Source organism: Plutella xylostella, chromosome 14 (genome assembly GCF_932276165.1).
Source record: "Plutella xylostella chromosome 14, ilPluXylo3.1, whole genome shotgun sequence".
Lineage (NCBI taxonomy): Eukaryota > Metazoa > Arthropoda > Insecta > Lepidoptera > Plutellidae > Plutella > Plutella xylostella.
The window spans coordinates 1,900,125-1,918,070 of record NC_063994.1 but is presented as its reverse complement, the minus strand read 5'-3'; the positions used below and the strand labels follow the sequence as shown (position 1 = coordinate 1,918,070).

At 38.1% G+C, this 17,946-nt stretch overlaps 2 protein-coding genes across 4 annotated transcripts; one reads left to right on the top strand and one right to left on the bottom strand.

The window, feature by feature from the left end:
- The first annotated feature begins 1,296 nt into the window (after positions 1 to 1,296).
- On the top strand, positions 1,297 to 13,848 carry LOC105380941 (tryptophan 2,3-dioxygenase). Its single transcript, XM_038120471.2, has 10 exons — positions 1,297 to 1,482; positions 3,243 to 3,409; positions 3,934 to 4,067; positions 6,625 to 6,747; positions 7,271 to 7,362; positions 7,825 to 7,969; positions 8,359 to 8,480; positions 12,178 to 12,305; positions 12,739 to 12,832; positions 13,125 to 13,848. Exons 1-10 carry the CDS (start codon positions 1,466 to 1,468, stop codon positions 13,306 to 13,308), a joined length of 1,206 nt encoding a protein of 401 aa, XP_037976399.2. The 5' UTR covers positions 1,297 to 1,465; the 3' UTR covers positions 13,309 to 13,848.
- A 115-nt stretch (positions 13,849 to 13,963) lies between these two features.
- On the bottom strand, positions 13,964 to 17,795 carry LOC105380940 (galactose mutarotase). Of its 3 annotated transcripts, none has more exons than XM_048625410.1 (6): positions 17,738 to 17,795; positions 16,990 to 17,120; positions 15,701 to 15,916; positions 15,168 to 15,430; positions 14,655 to 14,814; positions 13,964 to 14,289 (listed from the first exon to the last, which is right to left on the bottom strand). In XM_048625410.1, the coding sequence occupies exons 2-6, from the start codon at positions 17,104 to 17,106 to the stop codon at positions 13,975 to 13,977; spliced, it is 1,071 nt and encodes a 356-aa protein (XP_048481367.1). In that variant the 5' UTR covers positions 17,107 to 17,120; positions 17,738 to 17,795; the 3' UTR covers positions 13,964 to 13,974. The 3 variants fall into 3 exon arrangements, with proteins under 3 accessions (XP_048481367.1, XP_048481368.1, XP_048481369.1); XM_048625411.1 differs by having other exon boundaries at positions 17,706 to 17,753; XM_048625412.1 differs by lacking the exon at positions 17,738 to 17,795 and adding an exon at positions 17,644 to 17,662.
- Between the last annotated feature and the right edge of the window lie 151 nt (positions 17,796 to 17,946).

Genomic DNA, 17,946 nt, shown 5'->3' with positions numbered 1-17,946 from the left:
TACCTTAAGACAGCAACATGCTTTGAAGCCATCAGTAAAGGCACCGACACATTAGCTGATAGCGACTGATACGAGTAGTGTGCACGGTCTTTCGGGACAGTTCGTTCCAGATCGCTCTCGGACGTTTTGTTTATTGTTCATTTATTTATAATACCTATTTCTTGATAATACATAGGTACAGTGCTCTTAAACCTATTAACGTCTGAAAGCTGAACGACAAAATAATGCTAATGTCCACTGCTTGGCATATAAGGCCTATCAAAAAGAGTCATAAAACTCTGGCGAAAAGTGGGTGCAGCAATGCACCTCTGCCTACCCCGCAAGAGAGTACAATAGTACAAGGCGTGAGTGCGTGTTTTTTTTTTTATTTTATTCATAAAACTGTGTCCTCGGCCTTCCTCATACAACCACAACGAACTATTTACATTTCACATTATACGCACCGCGGGCCGCAAGTTGATAATACGACTCCCAATAAAATAAAATTTAAACGGTGTCATTGATAGTAATGTTTGCGTAGTTTTTGCCGCTAGTTTTTTTGTAGTTTTTTAGGTAGGTAAGTACCTAGCTATTGGGAGTTAGTAGGTATTTATTGAACTCTTATTGAAATAAGTATACAAGCATTGGAGATTGTAGGCTATTAACCCCTAACGTCCCTAATCTATGAAAGCTCGAGAATTTCATAGGGTATATGGCGATAGTAGCTTTTACTACAGTAGGTAAGTAAGTACCTAAGTAGTTTAAATTTTATAAAGCCAATTTTACCCCATTGAAACAGGTATCTGTATGATGATTGATGATGATTATTTCCCCTAAGTCCACGAGGAGCATAGGGCCTCCACAGTTCTTCTCCAGACGTTCCTGTCCTGGGCTCTTTCTTTGGCTTCGTCCCAGGATTCCGACGGCATTGAGGTCGCTGAGAATGGATCTCCTCCGAGTTATTGCAGGTCGCCCTTTGCGCCGTCTACCCTGCTGCGGATTTCAATCGCCCTTTTGGCGATATTCCCCTCCTGGTCTTCTAAGGCAGTGTCCGATCCAACTCCTCTTTCTTCAGAAAATCTCTTTGGTATCTGTACGTAGGAAGGTACAAAATATACGCAAAATTAATTAAGTATAAGTACTTACGTTGTAAAGGACATAACATAACGCAACAAACCGCATGGCTTACAGCGAAAAAAACAACTCAAACTTGCGCGTATCTGTGAGAAATCACGGCGTCATTAAAAACAGTGACAACGTAATCAATAATTTAAGTTTTAAGTTACAGCTTATCAGTGTACCTACATGATGAAACCCACACTGCCGCTTGCCGCCGCGCTTCAGTCGGCTCGGATCGTATGTCGGATCGAGTTGTGAGAATCGAAACGCGAGCATTCCACGGAAAAACACGCGAGTTTGAAAATCGAATCTACATTCTACAGTAGCATTTTGTTTTTCTTAGCTGCCAGTGCTATCGGATTTAGCTATGGCTTGCCCAATGAGGTGAGTGGTTTTTCTTTCTTTTTTTAATCTAGTAAAAAGGTCTTGGACGTCAAAGTGATACCCTCGTTTTAAGATTGTTAACGTATTCGTTAAAGTGGGGTGTTAAGGTTCTAGATAAGTTAAATAAAGAATTCTGATTGTGAATATACAAACTTAATTTCAACAAAATTTCAACTGCCTATGTTTATACAGCAATGTATTTTCATGAAGAAAGTCGTTGTTATAAGCTTAACAGCGTATTCCCTTGTTTTGCCGTTTAATCTAATTACTTGACTAAGGTCTGTGTTAATGACTTTTATAACTAGGCGCCTAGTTGTTGAGTTAAACTGTTTTCTGCAATTTCTTGTCAAGTTTAGTGACCCAATAAAATTGGTAAACAAAACGATCACAAACTTATCTCGTGTTCATTCATGATAATGAAAGTTAACGCTATGTTAACTAACTAACCTGTACCTACTTAGGCATAATCAAACAGCAAGCTCCATATACCTACCTAATCATAATGTTTTTAATAATATCTCGGTAGTCGGTACCCAAAGGCGTTACATTTAATAAGAATACGATAAGGACAATTAGCAAATAACAAAACTGATTTATTTTCTTGTTGGTGCTGACTTGTTATGAAGACGCACGGTGTTTTTTTTTCAGTTATCGACACTATATATTGTTCAGGAGATTCAGGCTATGGCAAACTTGAACCTTCACAGACTTACAATAAGTGACTACTACTACCTTCCATTTGTAAACACCGTGATCACTTCTAGGTGTCCGGTTCCAGTATTGTTCACTTCAGCACAATACATTCCACTAATGCAAAGATTACTAAATACCTAGTTAGGTACACCTTTCTTTAACTACTGTTAATACTTCATTAACTATTAAGTAGGTAGGTACTATCATCAGGCAAACCCATGATGGTCCATTTTCAAAACAATTTCCCGTGCAAAACTCTTCGTGCGAGCATGCTTCAAGCTGTTCTAGTTATAGGTCGACTTCCACAATATTTAATCTGTGTCAATAGTATACGAAAGTACTTACCTACGCAAAAATAGCGGTAAATAATTTTTGCAACAAGATCAATTTAGTTTCCTGTGTGTCGATCAGGTTTGACGACTCGGAGGCATGTTATTAATTAGGAATGATGAAATGAGGCGAGTTTCTTACCACTTTTTGCTGAGAGAATAAATTAGTGATGGGACTCTTGAGACCGCCTGGCTAGCAGAATACGAGGAAGGCATACAAAAGTGTCATAACTTTTTTTGCTGGCGGTATTGGGGATTGGGGAGTAGAATTATTGCTGGAAATTATGTCCTGATGATTATTAAATTTTAATTAAGTAAGAAGGTATTGCTTTAGAATTCTTTAGTACACTTTGACCCCTCTTTGATCATAAATATCCTTCCATCCTATTCTATCTCTCTATCCATAGACTAAATACATTATCTATCCTCTATCACCCTTTTCGTTACTTTCACGGATAACTAATACCTAGGTAGATAGATATACCTATACCTCTCCCTTATTATGATAGGTTGTGTTGCGTAATTAGGTAGGTATTACGTTTTACGCGAAAACATCTGGAGCAATTCATATTGATGAGATTTAAACATAGGTTACTTATGTAGGAAACTGACTACTTTTACCATAGAATAACGAGTACTAGTATGTCCTTGTTATTCTATGGTTTTACACAAGTATACAGGTTTTTTATCCCACAATTCCAACTGCTAAACCTCCCATCTCCCCTCTTCCTGTTCCAGGTCAGCGATGGACCAGGCGTCCTCCAGCGACCCTCAAGGCAACGAGGCGGGCATGCTCTACGGAGAGTACCTGATGCTGGACAAGCTGCTCGCCTCCCAGCGCATGCTGAGCGCGCAGTCCAGCAAGACCGTGCACGATGAGCATCTGTTCATCATCACGCATCAAGGTGAGGAACTAGTCTGTTAGGACAGCCAGTTATAATCTAGCGTGGTAACCGTAAATGATGTCAGGTGGTGCTTAGGTACATGCAGTAGGTATGGCAAAAAGATCTGGCTCACTCTAAGAGGGGTCTGGTCTCTCTGCCTCAGGCAGTACAGGGCGCAGAAATAGGCACGCAAAAATACATAAGACCACAAAAAGTGAAATTCGGACTTACCTATGAAGGATTACATCCCATAGGTATACCTACCTAATAATATATCAACCCACTAGGTATGCTATTATACGATATGAAACCGATCTTTTTGAAAAACTGGATCATTTTATCACATCAGAGCATTGACATATATATTATCAGAGCCTTGTCGGTATAGTTCCCGTCACCGCTGTCTGTCACAAGCCATGCAGTTCTTTAATACATACATTTCATCACATAGGCTACCGGAAAACCCACGGAAAAACTTATTAAAACGAAGCGACGCTCACAGCTTAATATTCAAACTTACCTAATTGAACCATTCCACGTTCCAGCGTACGAGCTCTGGTTCAAGCAGATCATCTTCGAGGTGGACTCCGTGCGCACCATCCTCAACGTGGAGGGGCTGGACGAGGGACACACCATGGAGATCCTGAAGAGGCTCAACCGCGTCGTGCTTATTCTGAAGGTTAGTTGCCTCTGGAACTCTTTTTACGAAGAAAATAGTATCCGCCATCTTCTAGCCGCCATCTTGTATTCTCTTGGTATGTTTACAAGAAAATACGGCTGTCCAATTTCAAAACACAGTAGTAGTACAAAAAACAGCCAAGAGACAAAATGTTCAGGAGAGCCAAAAAACGTTTTTGTCCCTTCATTTCAATGCCCTGGTAAAACTATGATAGTTACATATCTAAACGAATGTAAGCTTAAAAGAACCGGCAGAACCTAGGCTTTACATACAATACTATTTCATTTAAATATTACTAATATTGTTGCTGTAATGCACAAAAGAAAACACTAACTAGGTTTTAAATGGTTTTCTCACCCTAAAACCGCCCTCACTGACCATTTTATAACCTAGTAAGAGCCATTATTGTGTAATTTAAGACAAGTAAAGTATATTGAAATTGCAATAATAACGTAATAATTTACATTTTTTTATTTTTTTATATGTTTTGGATCCTTTACATAATATAAATCAAATTTTGCAGCACTTTTACACGACCGCACTAAGTAATAGCTGAAATACCGGCATATTTTTAAGTTTTATCTAAATGAACCAAATCGCCATATTAAGAAGGCATGTCTGACACGAACATTATTTATGGCTGCCTTAAATTAGACAATATTTCCTAAATTTTGAGCTAAAATTAGTTTACAATGTTTGAGTTTTTTTTGGTTTATGCAAAATAGGGCTAGTAGAAAGGTTCTGACGAGAAAGGTCTCTATGGCTGTTATAAAGAAGACAAAATTTCCTTATGTTCTACTTTTAATTCACCTCTCTAGGTCTTATTGGTTCAAAGATACAGGTTCTGAAATATCTGATATTTTTTCGAAAAAAGTGTTTGTAATAATGTATGCCATTTGTGACTTACTAAAATTAACGGGCAAAAATTGACCTTTGCTGACCATTTCAAAACCTAGTAAGCGCCATTGACAATTTTAAAACCTAGTAAGTCATTTTCACTTACTGTGTTTTAAAATGGTTGGTGGCTCTTACTGTGTTTTAAAATGGTTTTCGTGGCATTTTTGATTTCGCAGCGTGGAGTTACTAGGTTTTTAGAAATTTTATTTTCGTTTCTAAGCCGTTTTTTGATATTCTGACAATGCAGGAATGTGCGGAATCGCCTAAAATAATGTATAAATCAAAGACCCGTTTTTTTTTTAAGTTGGCGCTTACTGTGTTTTGAAATTGGACAGCTGAATAGTATCCGCCATCTTGTATTCTCTTGCTATGTTTACGAATAAAATAGTATCCGCCATCTTGTATCCGCTATCCTGTAACCGCCAGCTTGTGTTCTCTTGCTAGGTTACGTTAAGTCCCAACTTATATCAAAGAGCTGCTGCCATGCTATTGATCAGAGTCGCGAGCACAGGATTCTAGAACTAACAAATTTGCCTTACATTTTGATAGTGACATTTGACGATACGCAACGTAAATGGAAGAATCCTGTGCTCGCGGCTCAGTTACATTAATTAAAGATACCGCGATAAGTTTGGTGGAGTTTGTTAAATCTTTAGATGCTTCTCTACTCCCACCAGCCGCTCGGTATATACAGGGTGTCTCAAAAGTCAACGTTATCCCGATTTAAAGTTGCGCGGCTGTTTTAACTACTACTGCCAATGCTGTCTATAAAACATTGTTAACTTCGTTAGGATATTATTTCATTCTAGTGCCTAGATAAGAAGAACGTATTTATTATCATTATTCAATCTAATTACAAGCCCATTTCTACAAATACTGTTGATATAATGTTGATCTTGCTTCTCCGAATTGACCCTATAATCATAATATTTTTTTATCTTCTCATGAAACCAGAATAAACTGGAATCTGTGGGATAAGTAATGCTATTTTTAATCCCTGACTGCAGAAGCATGGTAGGTAGTTATTATAAGTTAATACTTGGTAACTAAAGTAAAATTTATCTATGGTATTTTCCGGAAGTTTTTATCCGTGTTTGATCAAAGTGTTTTGCGCCGATTTTTATTAATTTATCAGTGACAATGATTTGATTTAATCATATCATAAATTAAATCTAGATCATGACTATTTAGACGATATTATCTAATGCCTGGTCATCATTGTGATGGTAGATCAATAATTTCTATGTTTGTCAACATGACTCTGGTGTTTGTAGTTACCACCCATTTCATTGTGTGATATTTATGATATCCGTAACAAATAGGAGCGATTTTCGATAAAATTACGTAAATTAACATCTTCTCCTCAGACAAAGAGCCTTTTACGACGTACAGTCGCATGCACACGAAACTGACCTCCTTGAATGATATTGCTACTAATGAGGTTTTTTTGCAGCCTATCTCTGTAAGTAAACTTAAAATAGTATATTGAGTAGGAAAGTAGTCTCGTTATTCTATGGTAGGTACTTATGTATAACAATATGAGTCCCATTAAGTCATTATAACAAAAGTTCTGTGGACAACTTTAAGTATATACATATAGTTAGTTACGATGACTAAAAACATGTGACTCTCACTATAACATGACGATGATACTCCCCAGCTGCTAGTGGACCAGGTGATGATCCTGGAGACGATGACTCCGCTGGACTTCATGGACTTCAGGAACTACCTGAAGCCGGCCTCGGGCTTCCAGAGCCTGCAGTTCAGGCTGCTGGAGAACAAGGTGAGATAGACGAATGAGATGAGGTCAGGTTTCGTTGCCCCAGATTGTACCAGCTGATTTTTAAGCACAGTATGTCAGAGTTGGTGCCATACATAACGTTATAGGAATTACAATACAGGGTGTTGCAAAAAGGGTACACTATAGTGTAACTATAGTTAAGCCAAAACCTACCGCGAATTTTGAAATTCCGATTTAATTGTAGGTTTCAGCTTAGTACCTATACCCTTTTTGAAACAACCTGTATATGCACTATGCATCCGTTCATTATACGCTGTTTAAAGGAAAATCACTGATAAAATTCCACCCTGTATAAGTAATTCGATAAGGTTCTAAAAACGCAGTGCAATGCAATAAATACTGCATGTCATCATTTTATTATTTTGTTTTGTTACTTATCTTTTCTCTATGTTTTCATCAAGATTTATAATGCCTATATGTAGGTATGTCAATTAGTTATAACTGTATGGATTACAACTGCATTCATAATTATACTGAATTATACCTAATGTGGCTATGATTTCAGCTGGGTCTGAAGCAAGCGCTGCGCGTCAAGTACAACTCTAGCTACCAGACCGTGTTCGGAGATGACCCCGAGGCCATGGACGCACTACAGAAGTGAGTACCTAAATCTGACAGCTTGCTGGAGGGAGCTACCCTATTGGTACCCTTAGGTGCAGAATTAACTGCTTTACTTGCCCATCCGACAGCATGCCTCAATTAGAAAATCAGGTGATAGTGATAATTTATGGTCGGATGCGGGATTCATGGATTGTTGCCTGAGGGCGCTGAACGCTTCTACTAAGTACTTACTATAGACTAGACCACATATACCTAAGTATAATGTAACTGTCTAGTTACATTATACTTAGGTACTCCTCTAACATAGGTACCTATGCGTAGATATCACTTATGATTAACATACTTTTTAGTCGTTTGCTCTAACAAGGTGTTAAAACAAGGTTATAGTAAGCCGAAAAGGTAAAGTCCCTTAGGGGGTAAAAGGTTTTCAGACCCCTGAGTCACTCCCTTTCCTATACAACTTTTTCAACACCCTGTATAACGATGTCCTCTCACCAGGTCAGAACAAGAGCCGGCACTGCTAGCCCTCGTGGAGCGGTGGCTGGAGCGCACGCCAGGGCTGGAGGCGCGGGGGTTCAACTTCTGGGGCAAGTTCCAGGCGGCTGTGGACCTGTCGATTAAACAGGATTTGGAGCTCGCTGCGGTTAGTTAATTAATGTTGTTGAATCGTGGTAAAAAGGATAGACAGTCAGTGCCGCAATACCTCTGTCACCTATATCAGGATAACAACAATTTTGTCAATGACAATCCAATAAGAGCTCATGGGTGCTAGAGCCTTTAGGTATAATTACTTAATTACAATCAATCTGTTTGTGTCGTGAGTGTATTTGGTGCTGATGAAAACTGACCACATTTAAAAACAATATCCCGTGGTAGCTTTCAAGCGGTTCTAATAAGCTTTAGGTATCCGCTAACCGATTCTCCTATACGTATCCCTCTAGTCCAAATTACCCTGAGAGTTTGTTCTACACTGTACTTACCTCCACATTTTACACTTATTTATTACAAACCTATTTCCTCTCCCTCATCCAGAAAGAGGAAACCGAGTCAGTGCGCCGCTACCGCATCCTGGACGCAGAGAACCGGCGCGAGATCTACCGGTCCATCTTCGACCCGGCCGTCCACGACGCTTTCCGGGCCAGGGGAGAGAGACGGTGAGGATATACTGGTCTTCTTTTACTTCTTAGCGCAATGATAAGACCATAGTATCTAGTCTAGCGCCGTGTTTAACCCTTAGTAGACCATGCAAATGTATATATTCTATTCCATTCCACTGCTGGAAATAGATGGAGGTTTACCGGGCCAAATAGGAGAGACGGTGCGTATTCTACTGTTCTTCTTCTTATTAAAGTGTTATTAAATATAAGCCCGTATATAGTCGTCTACTGCTGGAAATAGCTGCAGATCTACCGATCCATCTTCGAACCGGCCGTTTACGACGCTTTCCGGGCCAGGGGGAAGAGACGGTGAGTCAAAGACAAAATGCATCGTATAAAATGAATATAACATTTTCTGATGAAATACAACATAGGTACACCTACTAGTACTCTTAGTATTAGCGTGTTGATGACAAAAACTAGAGCTGGACTGCGTTTGTCACCATGGTGAAAGGAGTATTCCGGGCTTCAGGGTATAAGTGATGAGGGTCTACAGTCTTCTTTTACTTCTTAGCGCCATGTATATAATAAGCCTGTAGTGATCCACTGCTAGAAATACCTTGCTTGTGGCCCAAGGAGGCTTTACCTCAGGGGCGGTCCCATTTTAAACTATGTATAACTGAACATAACATGACTAATGGTAATATGACATTATTGAATTTGCCGAACTTTAAATTAGGTGCATGCTTTTGTAGGGAGAAATGTCACGGTGGATCTTGTATTCTTATATCAAGCGAGCATAAATATTTAGAAATAAAGGAAGCATATAAACATAACATTCCGAATATATTTGAATGCTGTGCAGTCAACCTGACTGAACATAATATAAATGTAGTTTGCCTGTATAGGCCACCCAAATATGACTCAAATACTATTGACATTTTTTTTAATGCACTTGACAATCTTTTGACATTACTTTCTAATAAGACTGCGAATAAGACAATTATTTGTGGTGACTTTAATATTGATCGCCTTATAAAAACAAGAATGAGTACACACTTCGAACATATTTTATCATGTCATAATTTAAAATTGATCATTAATGAACCAACCCGATTGAGCAGCGGCACGTGTCTAGACAACTTTGCCCACAACACACGAGGCTCTAAGGCTGAGGTAATAGAACTTGCATTGTCCGACCATACTGCCCAACTATTTAAATGCCCTGTAAAAAAATATTGTTCATTGAAACATTGGTTTATAGAGAGAAGGCAGTATACTGCTGAAAACCTTGATAAATTTAAATATTATATATCTCAATTAAGTTTTGAAGAGGCCTATAACTTAAATGATCCAAACGCAGCGTTTGAATCTTTTCACACAAGTTTTAAATTATTTTATGAACTTTGTTTTCCTCTGACAAAAGTAAAAATAGCAGCAACTACACGTCCTAAATGGATATCAAAGGGCATAAAACAGTGCTCTAAAAGAAAGCGTGAGATGCTATGGAAATATAGAAGGTATAAAAATAAGGAAGATAAAATAGCATTTAAGGCATACGCCAAAAGGTTAAAATCCATAATAAAACAAACTCAACGATCACAAAATGAATATAATATTATAATGTCCCAGAATAAGTGTAAAGAAACTTGGAAAATTATAAATAACTGTAAATCACAGTATCCTAAAGAAGAGATACATCAAATTAGAGAACAAAATGAAATTATTCAAAATCCTCAGGATATTGCGGAAGCATTCAATAACTTTTTTATTGACCAGGTTCAGCTTATTGGTGAACAAAATGAGAAAAGAGATGGTAATAGCTGCAGTTTCCCGCAACAAGAAAAATCTGTTTTCCTAGGCCTTACATCACCTGAGGACATATATAGAATCACAATGTCTCTAAAAAATACCAACAGTACTGGCTACGATAATATATGTACGAAAGTCCTGAAATACGTAGCACATATAATAAGCCCGATTTTAAGCCACATTGTAAATTTATGTATCATAAATGGTATTTTTCCCGATATCTTGAAAGTATCAATTATAAAACCTTTATTTAAAAAAGAGGATCGAGAAAACATGGCATACTATCGACCAGTAGCTCTCATCCCTATATTCTCAAAAATATTTGAAAAGGTGATTTACAATAATATATATAATTATTTTGAGCAGAAATCGCTGTTTACAGAATCACAAGCTGGCTTTCGAAAGAACAAAAATGTTAACTTAACAATATATAAGTTTTTGTTGCAAGTCACTGAAAGTCTGGATAAAAGGAAACTAGTTACTGCCCTATACATGGACTTGACAAAGGCATTTGACCTAGTAGATCATGCTATTTTAGTTAAAAAGCTTTACTCATACGGTGTAAGAGGTAACGTACTCGACCTACTAGAATCATACCTACAAAACAGAAAACAAATTACAGTAATATCAAAAACAAATCCTCAAAATAAAGTAGTTACACAATATCAATCTCAACATAGAACTGTAAAATATGGTGTCCCACAGGGAAGCGTATTAGGACCACTGCTTTTTTTGATATATATTAACGATTTTCCCACAGCTGTAAGTTGTCCAATGTACCTATTTGCTGACGATAGTACCGCTGTTTTTACAGACACTGACAATAACTTGATAATCAATGACATAAATACAAATTTGAATAATTTAATAGACTGGCTGACATTAAATAATTTAATTTTGAATATTGATAAGACGAAAATTATGACATTTACGAGACATTTACGAACAATTATAAAAATAGCAATTTTAATCAAGTAAACATAGCTTGGGATGGTAAGGCGATAACTTCTACTGATAGTGCTAAATTTCTAGGAGTACAAATTGACTCTAACCTGAATTGGAAGGAACAGATTGAAATAGTCTGTACTAAATTGTACAAATTTTCATACGCACTACATATGCTTTCCAAAGTAGTCAGTCAGAAAACGGTTTTAACAGCATATCATGCCTATGTCGTTTCTACCCTTCGCTACGGTATAATTTTTTGGGGAAACTCTACAGACAGAGATAGAGCGTTTAGAGCCCAAAAAAGATGTGTTCGTGCTATGTGTAGACTGAAACAAACAGATAGCTGTAAACCATATTTCAGAAAACTCTCAATTTTAACGCTGACTTCTTTATTACATATTTGAGGTTTCAACATTTGTCAAATCAAACATGTGTCTCTTTAGTTCTTTCAGAAGTGAACGACTTCAGAATAGAAATAAAATATGTGCTAGACCAAGAAAAACGGCACTACTTGACAAAAGTATATTCGGAATGGCAACAAAAATATTTAACCATCTTCCTAAAATACTAAGGGAAACCGATGACATCAAAGAATTTAAAAATAAATTAAAAATCATATTAGTAACAAAACCGTATTACAATATTAATGAATTTTTTGATGATTTGATTATTGAATAAGTTTATATAGAATTGTTGATATTTTAATGTTTGCTGCATGACATTGTATACATTATCTAGGTACCTTTATTTATTTATTTTCTTTGAATTTTAACTGACATTGATTTTTATTTTAATTTTTATAATAGAATTGTGTAATTAAATTAATTATTATCTGCATGCAAATATGAAAATTTGTACACCCTTAAGGGTAGAATATAGCTGACCTCTATTGTAACGAACATCATTGTAATTACCTATATTCAAGCAAATAAATATCTTTATCTTTATCTTTAAAACATTCTGTATAAGTAAACTTCGTCTTCTCTGCTCGCAGGTTGTCCCACAAAGCACTGCAAGGAGCCATCATGATCACGTTCTACCGAGACGAGCCGCGCTTCTCGCAGCCGCACCAGATCCTGACCCTGCTAATGGACATGGACAGCCTTATCACCAAGTGGCGTTGTGAGTATCAAAGCTTCTTCTTAGAGCTCCCGCAGACTTCCAATTTCCAGTTGGACGCCTAAGTATCTTTTACAATTGAATTGTCCAACTAACTAATTGGACACCGTTCGTATCAGAACCTAGATTCCCTTCCGATTACACCACGATTATTATAGTTGCTCAATTGAATTCTAAAATTCGGACATGTACCAATGAGTTCTTTCAATTTAAGTTCAATGTATACCACCACTCTTACTGAATATCTAAATATCTAGATTTAGCACATCTAGATATGTAAACCCACCAACCCGCAATGGACCAGCGTGTTGGGATGGTCCAAGCTTACGAAGGCAGTTTAGACCTTGGGTATATGTACAAAGGTTCCACTCAACAGGGCCAGGTGCAGGTACTTACACCCCCTCAGAGAATAGAATAGAATGTTGAATGGTTGCAGATAACCACGTGATCATGGTGCAGCGCATGATCGGCTCGCAGCAGCTCGGCACCGGCGGCTCCTCCGGCTACCAGTACCTGCGCTCCACGCTCAGGTAATGTACTTATACATTATACATGTGTTCATACTTGTAGACAAGCACGTGATCATGATTCAACCCAACTAGCGCCGAGTCCCAATACCCAGTACCTAGAATGAAGAAGTCGTTCTATCTATTCTATCTACTGTATGTTAGCTTTCTCATTAAAAATTATAGTTACTTTTGTCAAATCAAGGCATAAGAGTCCAATAATTATGTACCTAGCTGATGATAACATAATGGAAAATGTGTGTTTTCAGCATAAATCCACTAGCAATATTTAACAGCGCCTTTATCTCCTTTCCAGTGATCGCTACAAAGTATTCCTGGACCTATTCAACCTGTCTACCTTCCTGCTGCCTCGCTCGCTGATCCCCCCACTAGATGATACGATGAAGAAAAGCCTCAACCTGACGTGGGGACACACTGGACACACTAACGACGCCAGCACCAACGGGAAACAGGAGAGTAGTAATGAAGCCTCGTTATAGAAAAAGAGGGAGCAATAGGGTTGCGACAATGGTGTCAAATAACGCATCTTTTACATAATGAGAAAGGAAGAAACAGTAAGGAAATAGCCGAAGGGCACATGATTGGTATTATGGTCTATCTTATATATTCCGCGGGCGTATAAGTAATAACTCATTCGCTGATTTGCAAAAGGAACTTAACGCTAATGTCGTTTTTAAATGACATGTAGGTATCCTACCTTGCGTTAACAGTATACGGACAGAAAGAGACAGACATATATTTAATGCCGACATTAGCTTAAGTTTCCTTTATGCAACTCGATAATTGTTAATTATTCAAAAATATAGCTTTTTTGCCCTTTGAGGTTGAAGTGGCGCCATCTAGTGTCGGACCCTATTGTATTTTTAAACTTAAACCAGTGTTACATTTTACTATTGAATAGGTAGTATGTTTAGATTAGCCATGTAAGTTTTTGTTCGTGATTCATATTATTATCAATGTAATGGTTTTGTTTTTTTATTATTAATAGTACATAGGTAAGTAATAAAATTATGAAGTTTTGATAAATTTGTTTTATTTGAATGACATTAAATAAAAACATGTAATATAGGTATATTTTGGTACGTATAAAAATAATTTTAGGCAACTGTATGTTACATTATCTTATTTTCTGTGTCGGTCATATTTCAGTTACCCACTACAACAGGCTGTGGTTCGGCCTCCACGCCAAAACAATACTTCACCTTATGAATATAAACCTGTCCAGGCTTCAACACAGCTGTTGGGAAATTAGCATGGTTCACAGCATCAGGGAAATTCTGGGTTTCAAGGCAGAACGCTCCGTGTTTCCTGTAGCCTACGCCTTGTTTTCCTACCAACGCTGGTTCGTTGGGTGAGGGTAGGAAATTGGCAGTGTAGAACTGCACTCCTGGCTGGTCGCTGTAGACCTCGAGGTAGCGCCCTGAAGGTGGGTGGGTCACGCGGGACACGAAGTTTACACCCTGGGGAGAGTAAGGTATGCGGTTAATTAAGAATTCACTCTAGTGTGAAACTGAGGGTAAGGTTATGACTTACTACCGGTTTCACAACGTCAAGTTAAATAGAGTTTAAGTAGGTATAAGACATTCAGCTCCATGATTTGCTGAATTTGTCATTGAGTGGAAGGTATCTTTATTGCCTAGTACGGTCATGTGCAGAGAAACCTGACCCCCCTCTCATAGTAACAATGCTTCTGAGAGGGGTCAGGTTTCTCTGCCCCTTACAAGAGTATAAGTACTCTTAAAATTTTGAGGACTTGAACTGGCAGTGGGTTGTGTATATCTGCAGAGGAACCAATAAAATTGGTGGTGAATAAATAGCGACTTACCTTATTGCCATAAGTAGCCACGCAGAAGTTGTCATCATAAAGGTTAGTCCCCTTATTGATGACGTCACCGAGACGACGGGCTGTCCGCAAGTCGTAGGGGGTTCCCCCAACCTTCACGAATTTACCCGTAGGAATCGAGTTGGAGTCCGTATCCGTTATTCTGGAAAACGAAAACTGCTGTATAATTGGTAACTATACTTAACTAAGTAAATCCCTAAATAACAGAATCATGGAGGGTCAAGACGGATATGACTTAGGTAGATGAAAGGAACCAGTCAAGATTCCCTAATCATCAAAATATTCGTTCACAGCCTAGACAGGCAGGGAGGGACAAACCAAGCCAATCCAGCCATTACAAGCTGCTTGATTCAAGATGATATGGCACCTTCCAACATCTCTACAAGTAAAGCGATGTAGTACCACTGCTTTTTACTAGACACCTTGGTAGTCAATAGATGGCTTACTATGAATTTCTCATGTCCTTGATGGTACAGTTACTATGGTTCCACTCACCTATCAGCATTAATGGCCACCTCATGCTTATACAACTCATCTGCACCTCCGTCATGTCCAGCCAAGTTAAAGTAAGAATGGTTGGTCAGATTCACAACAGTCTTCTTCGTGGTAGTAGCAGAAAAAACGACGTGGAGGGTGCTGTCTTCTGTGACGTCATACGTGACGTTGGTGACCAGGTCGCCAGGATAACCTTCCTCACCGTCTTTGGATAGATAGCTGAAGGTTACCGCTGTGCCGTCTACTGATGATTGCCAGTATACCTGGTGATATTGGAAAAGAAAGAAGTGAGAGTTATTTATTTAAATAAGCATAAGTAAAATCGTAATAAATACATAACTATACAAACAAAATAAAAATATAGTCACAATGAACAGAGCGCCATCTAGCGACCCTTCATTCACTAACTCATTATTGTGACTAGAAAATAGTTAAGTAGGTATAGTTCAATACACCTCTAAGCCAGGGCGATAAAGTCAAAAAAAGACTCAAAATAAATACCTATTCAGAATTATTTAAATACCATTCCTTACCTTATCAAAGCCCACAATACCGCCATGTAGATGATTCTCCCCAATATTCTTCGCGACTTGATAACTACCGCCATCTATCTGGTACTGGCCGCGACCGATGCGGTTGGCGCAGCGACCGACAGTGGCGCCAAGATACGGCACGTTCCGTTTCACGTAACTATCGAGGTCATCGAACCCGAGCACCACATCCGATGTGATACCGCTCTTGTCTGGGACCTGTGGGAAAGATATCTAATTATACATATCAAATCACATAATTTATTGCCTAGATACTGTAGTCCTACTATGAGTTGTTCAGGTACGTAAAATTACTTCACCAAAGACAAATTATAAGTACCTACCTAGTAGCGCCTAGCAAACACTCATATCAATTTATCTTTAAGTATATGCCTGCCAAGCAGTCCAAACACTCAAGAAAATGAGGATGCAATCAAAATAATAAATATTAAGTACTAGGTAAGTATATAGTTAAGCTTGGGAATAGAAACCTGACCCCCCTCAAGGCTTTTGGCAACGCAAAATGGAGCGGAATAGGAGAATTTTGATTTTAATTTTATATTGACGACCAAACCGTATTGCATGTATTTTATAGTTTTGTTATGTATAGTATATAGCATGTATTGTATAGTTTTGATATGTAGGTATTGTATAGTATATCATGAATTAATATTATCTGTATAAGAACTAACCAATAAAATTAAGATAGTTTTAAGAACACTGTCACACATTAACACCAGGCAAAACAACAGCGATGACAAAAGGAGTGTGTGGCCACTGACAGGCGTCTGTTAAGTTCTCTGAAGACAGCTGACACTGGCCCTACCCTTCAAATGTTTGTTGCCATTATAATTGTAAGTGTGACTGTGTGAAACAAAGAAAAAAAAAAAAAAAAAAAAAAAACAAGAAATGCACAACTGGGGGTTTTTAGTCGGTTAAAGGCCGACACTACCTGGGTCCCCTTCCCAGGTGTCTGTGTAGATTTTCCTCCAGGAGTGCAAAAAAAAATATATATATTAATAATATATAGGTATATATATATATAAAAGATAAAATATATATATTATAAGCTTCCACATTGAGTAGTGAGTAGTTAAAAGATGAAGATAAAAAACAACCAAACTCTCACAATATATTGATCTCTCAAAAAGGCACGGACATAAAGTCTGTGGAGTGATAATAAAATCTTAAAAAAAAAAAAAAAAAAACCTGACCCCCCTCAATATCATTTTTCACAATGAAGGGTCAGGTTTCTTTGCACGAGACTGTACCAACAAGATATCTTCACCTACCTGGATAGAAGTGATGGTGGCTCCGTAGGATATGACAGACACCGAGAATCCTGAGTCTGTCTTCCAAGTGAACTTTTTGGCTTTCGATCCAAACAGTTCTTCCCTTAATTGCACCATGTTTAGTCAGGTACCTGTAAGCAGACTCTACTTAACTGATAAAATTCAACAAAACACTTACCTACTTAACCCTTGAGACCCTATCCAGGTCTAAGCACCATCAAGTAATTATCAGCCAATAATCATCCACTGCTGGACATAGGCCTCTCCCAAGGAGCGCCACAACACTCGGTCCTCGACCTTCCTCATCCAACCACTACCCGCCACCCGCCTAAGGTCGTCAGTCCAGCGGGCAGGAGGGCGTCCCACGCTGCGTTTGCCTGTTCGTGGTCTCCACTCGAGAACTCGTCTACCCCAACGGTTATCGGTTCTTCGGCAGATATGACCAGCCCACTGCCACTTCAGCTTGCATATTTAACGATACCATAAAGTAAGTTTCATGTTAACTCTTACGGATGATAGTTACCGAAACAACTTTGCTTGGTGACTATCGCAGAAAACTACCTATTGTTCAATAACTGAAAAATATTCGACAAATAAGTAAGTAGGCACTGGTAGGAGGAGGAAAAAAAACACTACGTTATAGTTATAACTTACCTAAACACTGTTTGTTAGTTCGTAACCGAAAAATACTTTAAAGTAAAATAATACCTACCTACCTAGTGAAACGGACGAATACAATACAACTTACCTCGCTTGAACACACGTCTACACAACATCAACTTTTCAAACCAACTTCACTCATATTTATTCGCGATGACAGCCACAGCACAGCCAGTAGACTACAGTAATGTAACTTACTAAGGAGATACTCCCAGCTCTGTACCTACCTATGGTATATAAAATTACAAACAATCCAGAGTCTTTATTACTCATTATTGCACAAATTTTCAAGTTACA

Coding starts and splice junctions, on each gene's coding strand:
- LOC105380940 (XM_048625410.1), bottom strand. CDS start 17,106: ATGGTGCAATTAAGGGAAGAACTGTTTGGATCGAAAGCCAAAAAGTTC. Junction 14,815..15,167: donor GTGGCCATTAATGCTGATAG/GTGAGTGGAACC, acceptor TTCGTTTTCCAG/AATAACGGATACGGACTCCA. Junction 14,290..14,654: donor TGGCTACTTATGGCAATAAG/GTAAGTCGCTAT, acceptor TACTCTCCCCAG/GGTGTAAACTTCGTGTCCCG.
- LOC105380941 (XM_038120471.2), top strand. Junction 3,410..3,933: donor GTTCATCATCACGCATCAAG/GTGAGGAACTAG, acceptor TCCACGTTCCAG/CGTACGAGCTCTGGTTCAAG. Junction 7,970..8,358: donor AGGATTTGGAGCTCGCTGCG/GTTAGTTAATTA, acceptor TCCCTCATCCAG/AAAGAGGAAACCGAGTCAGT.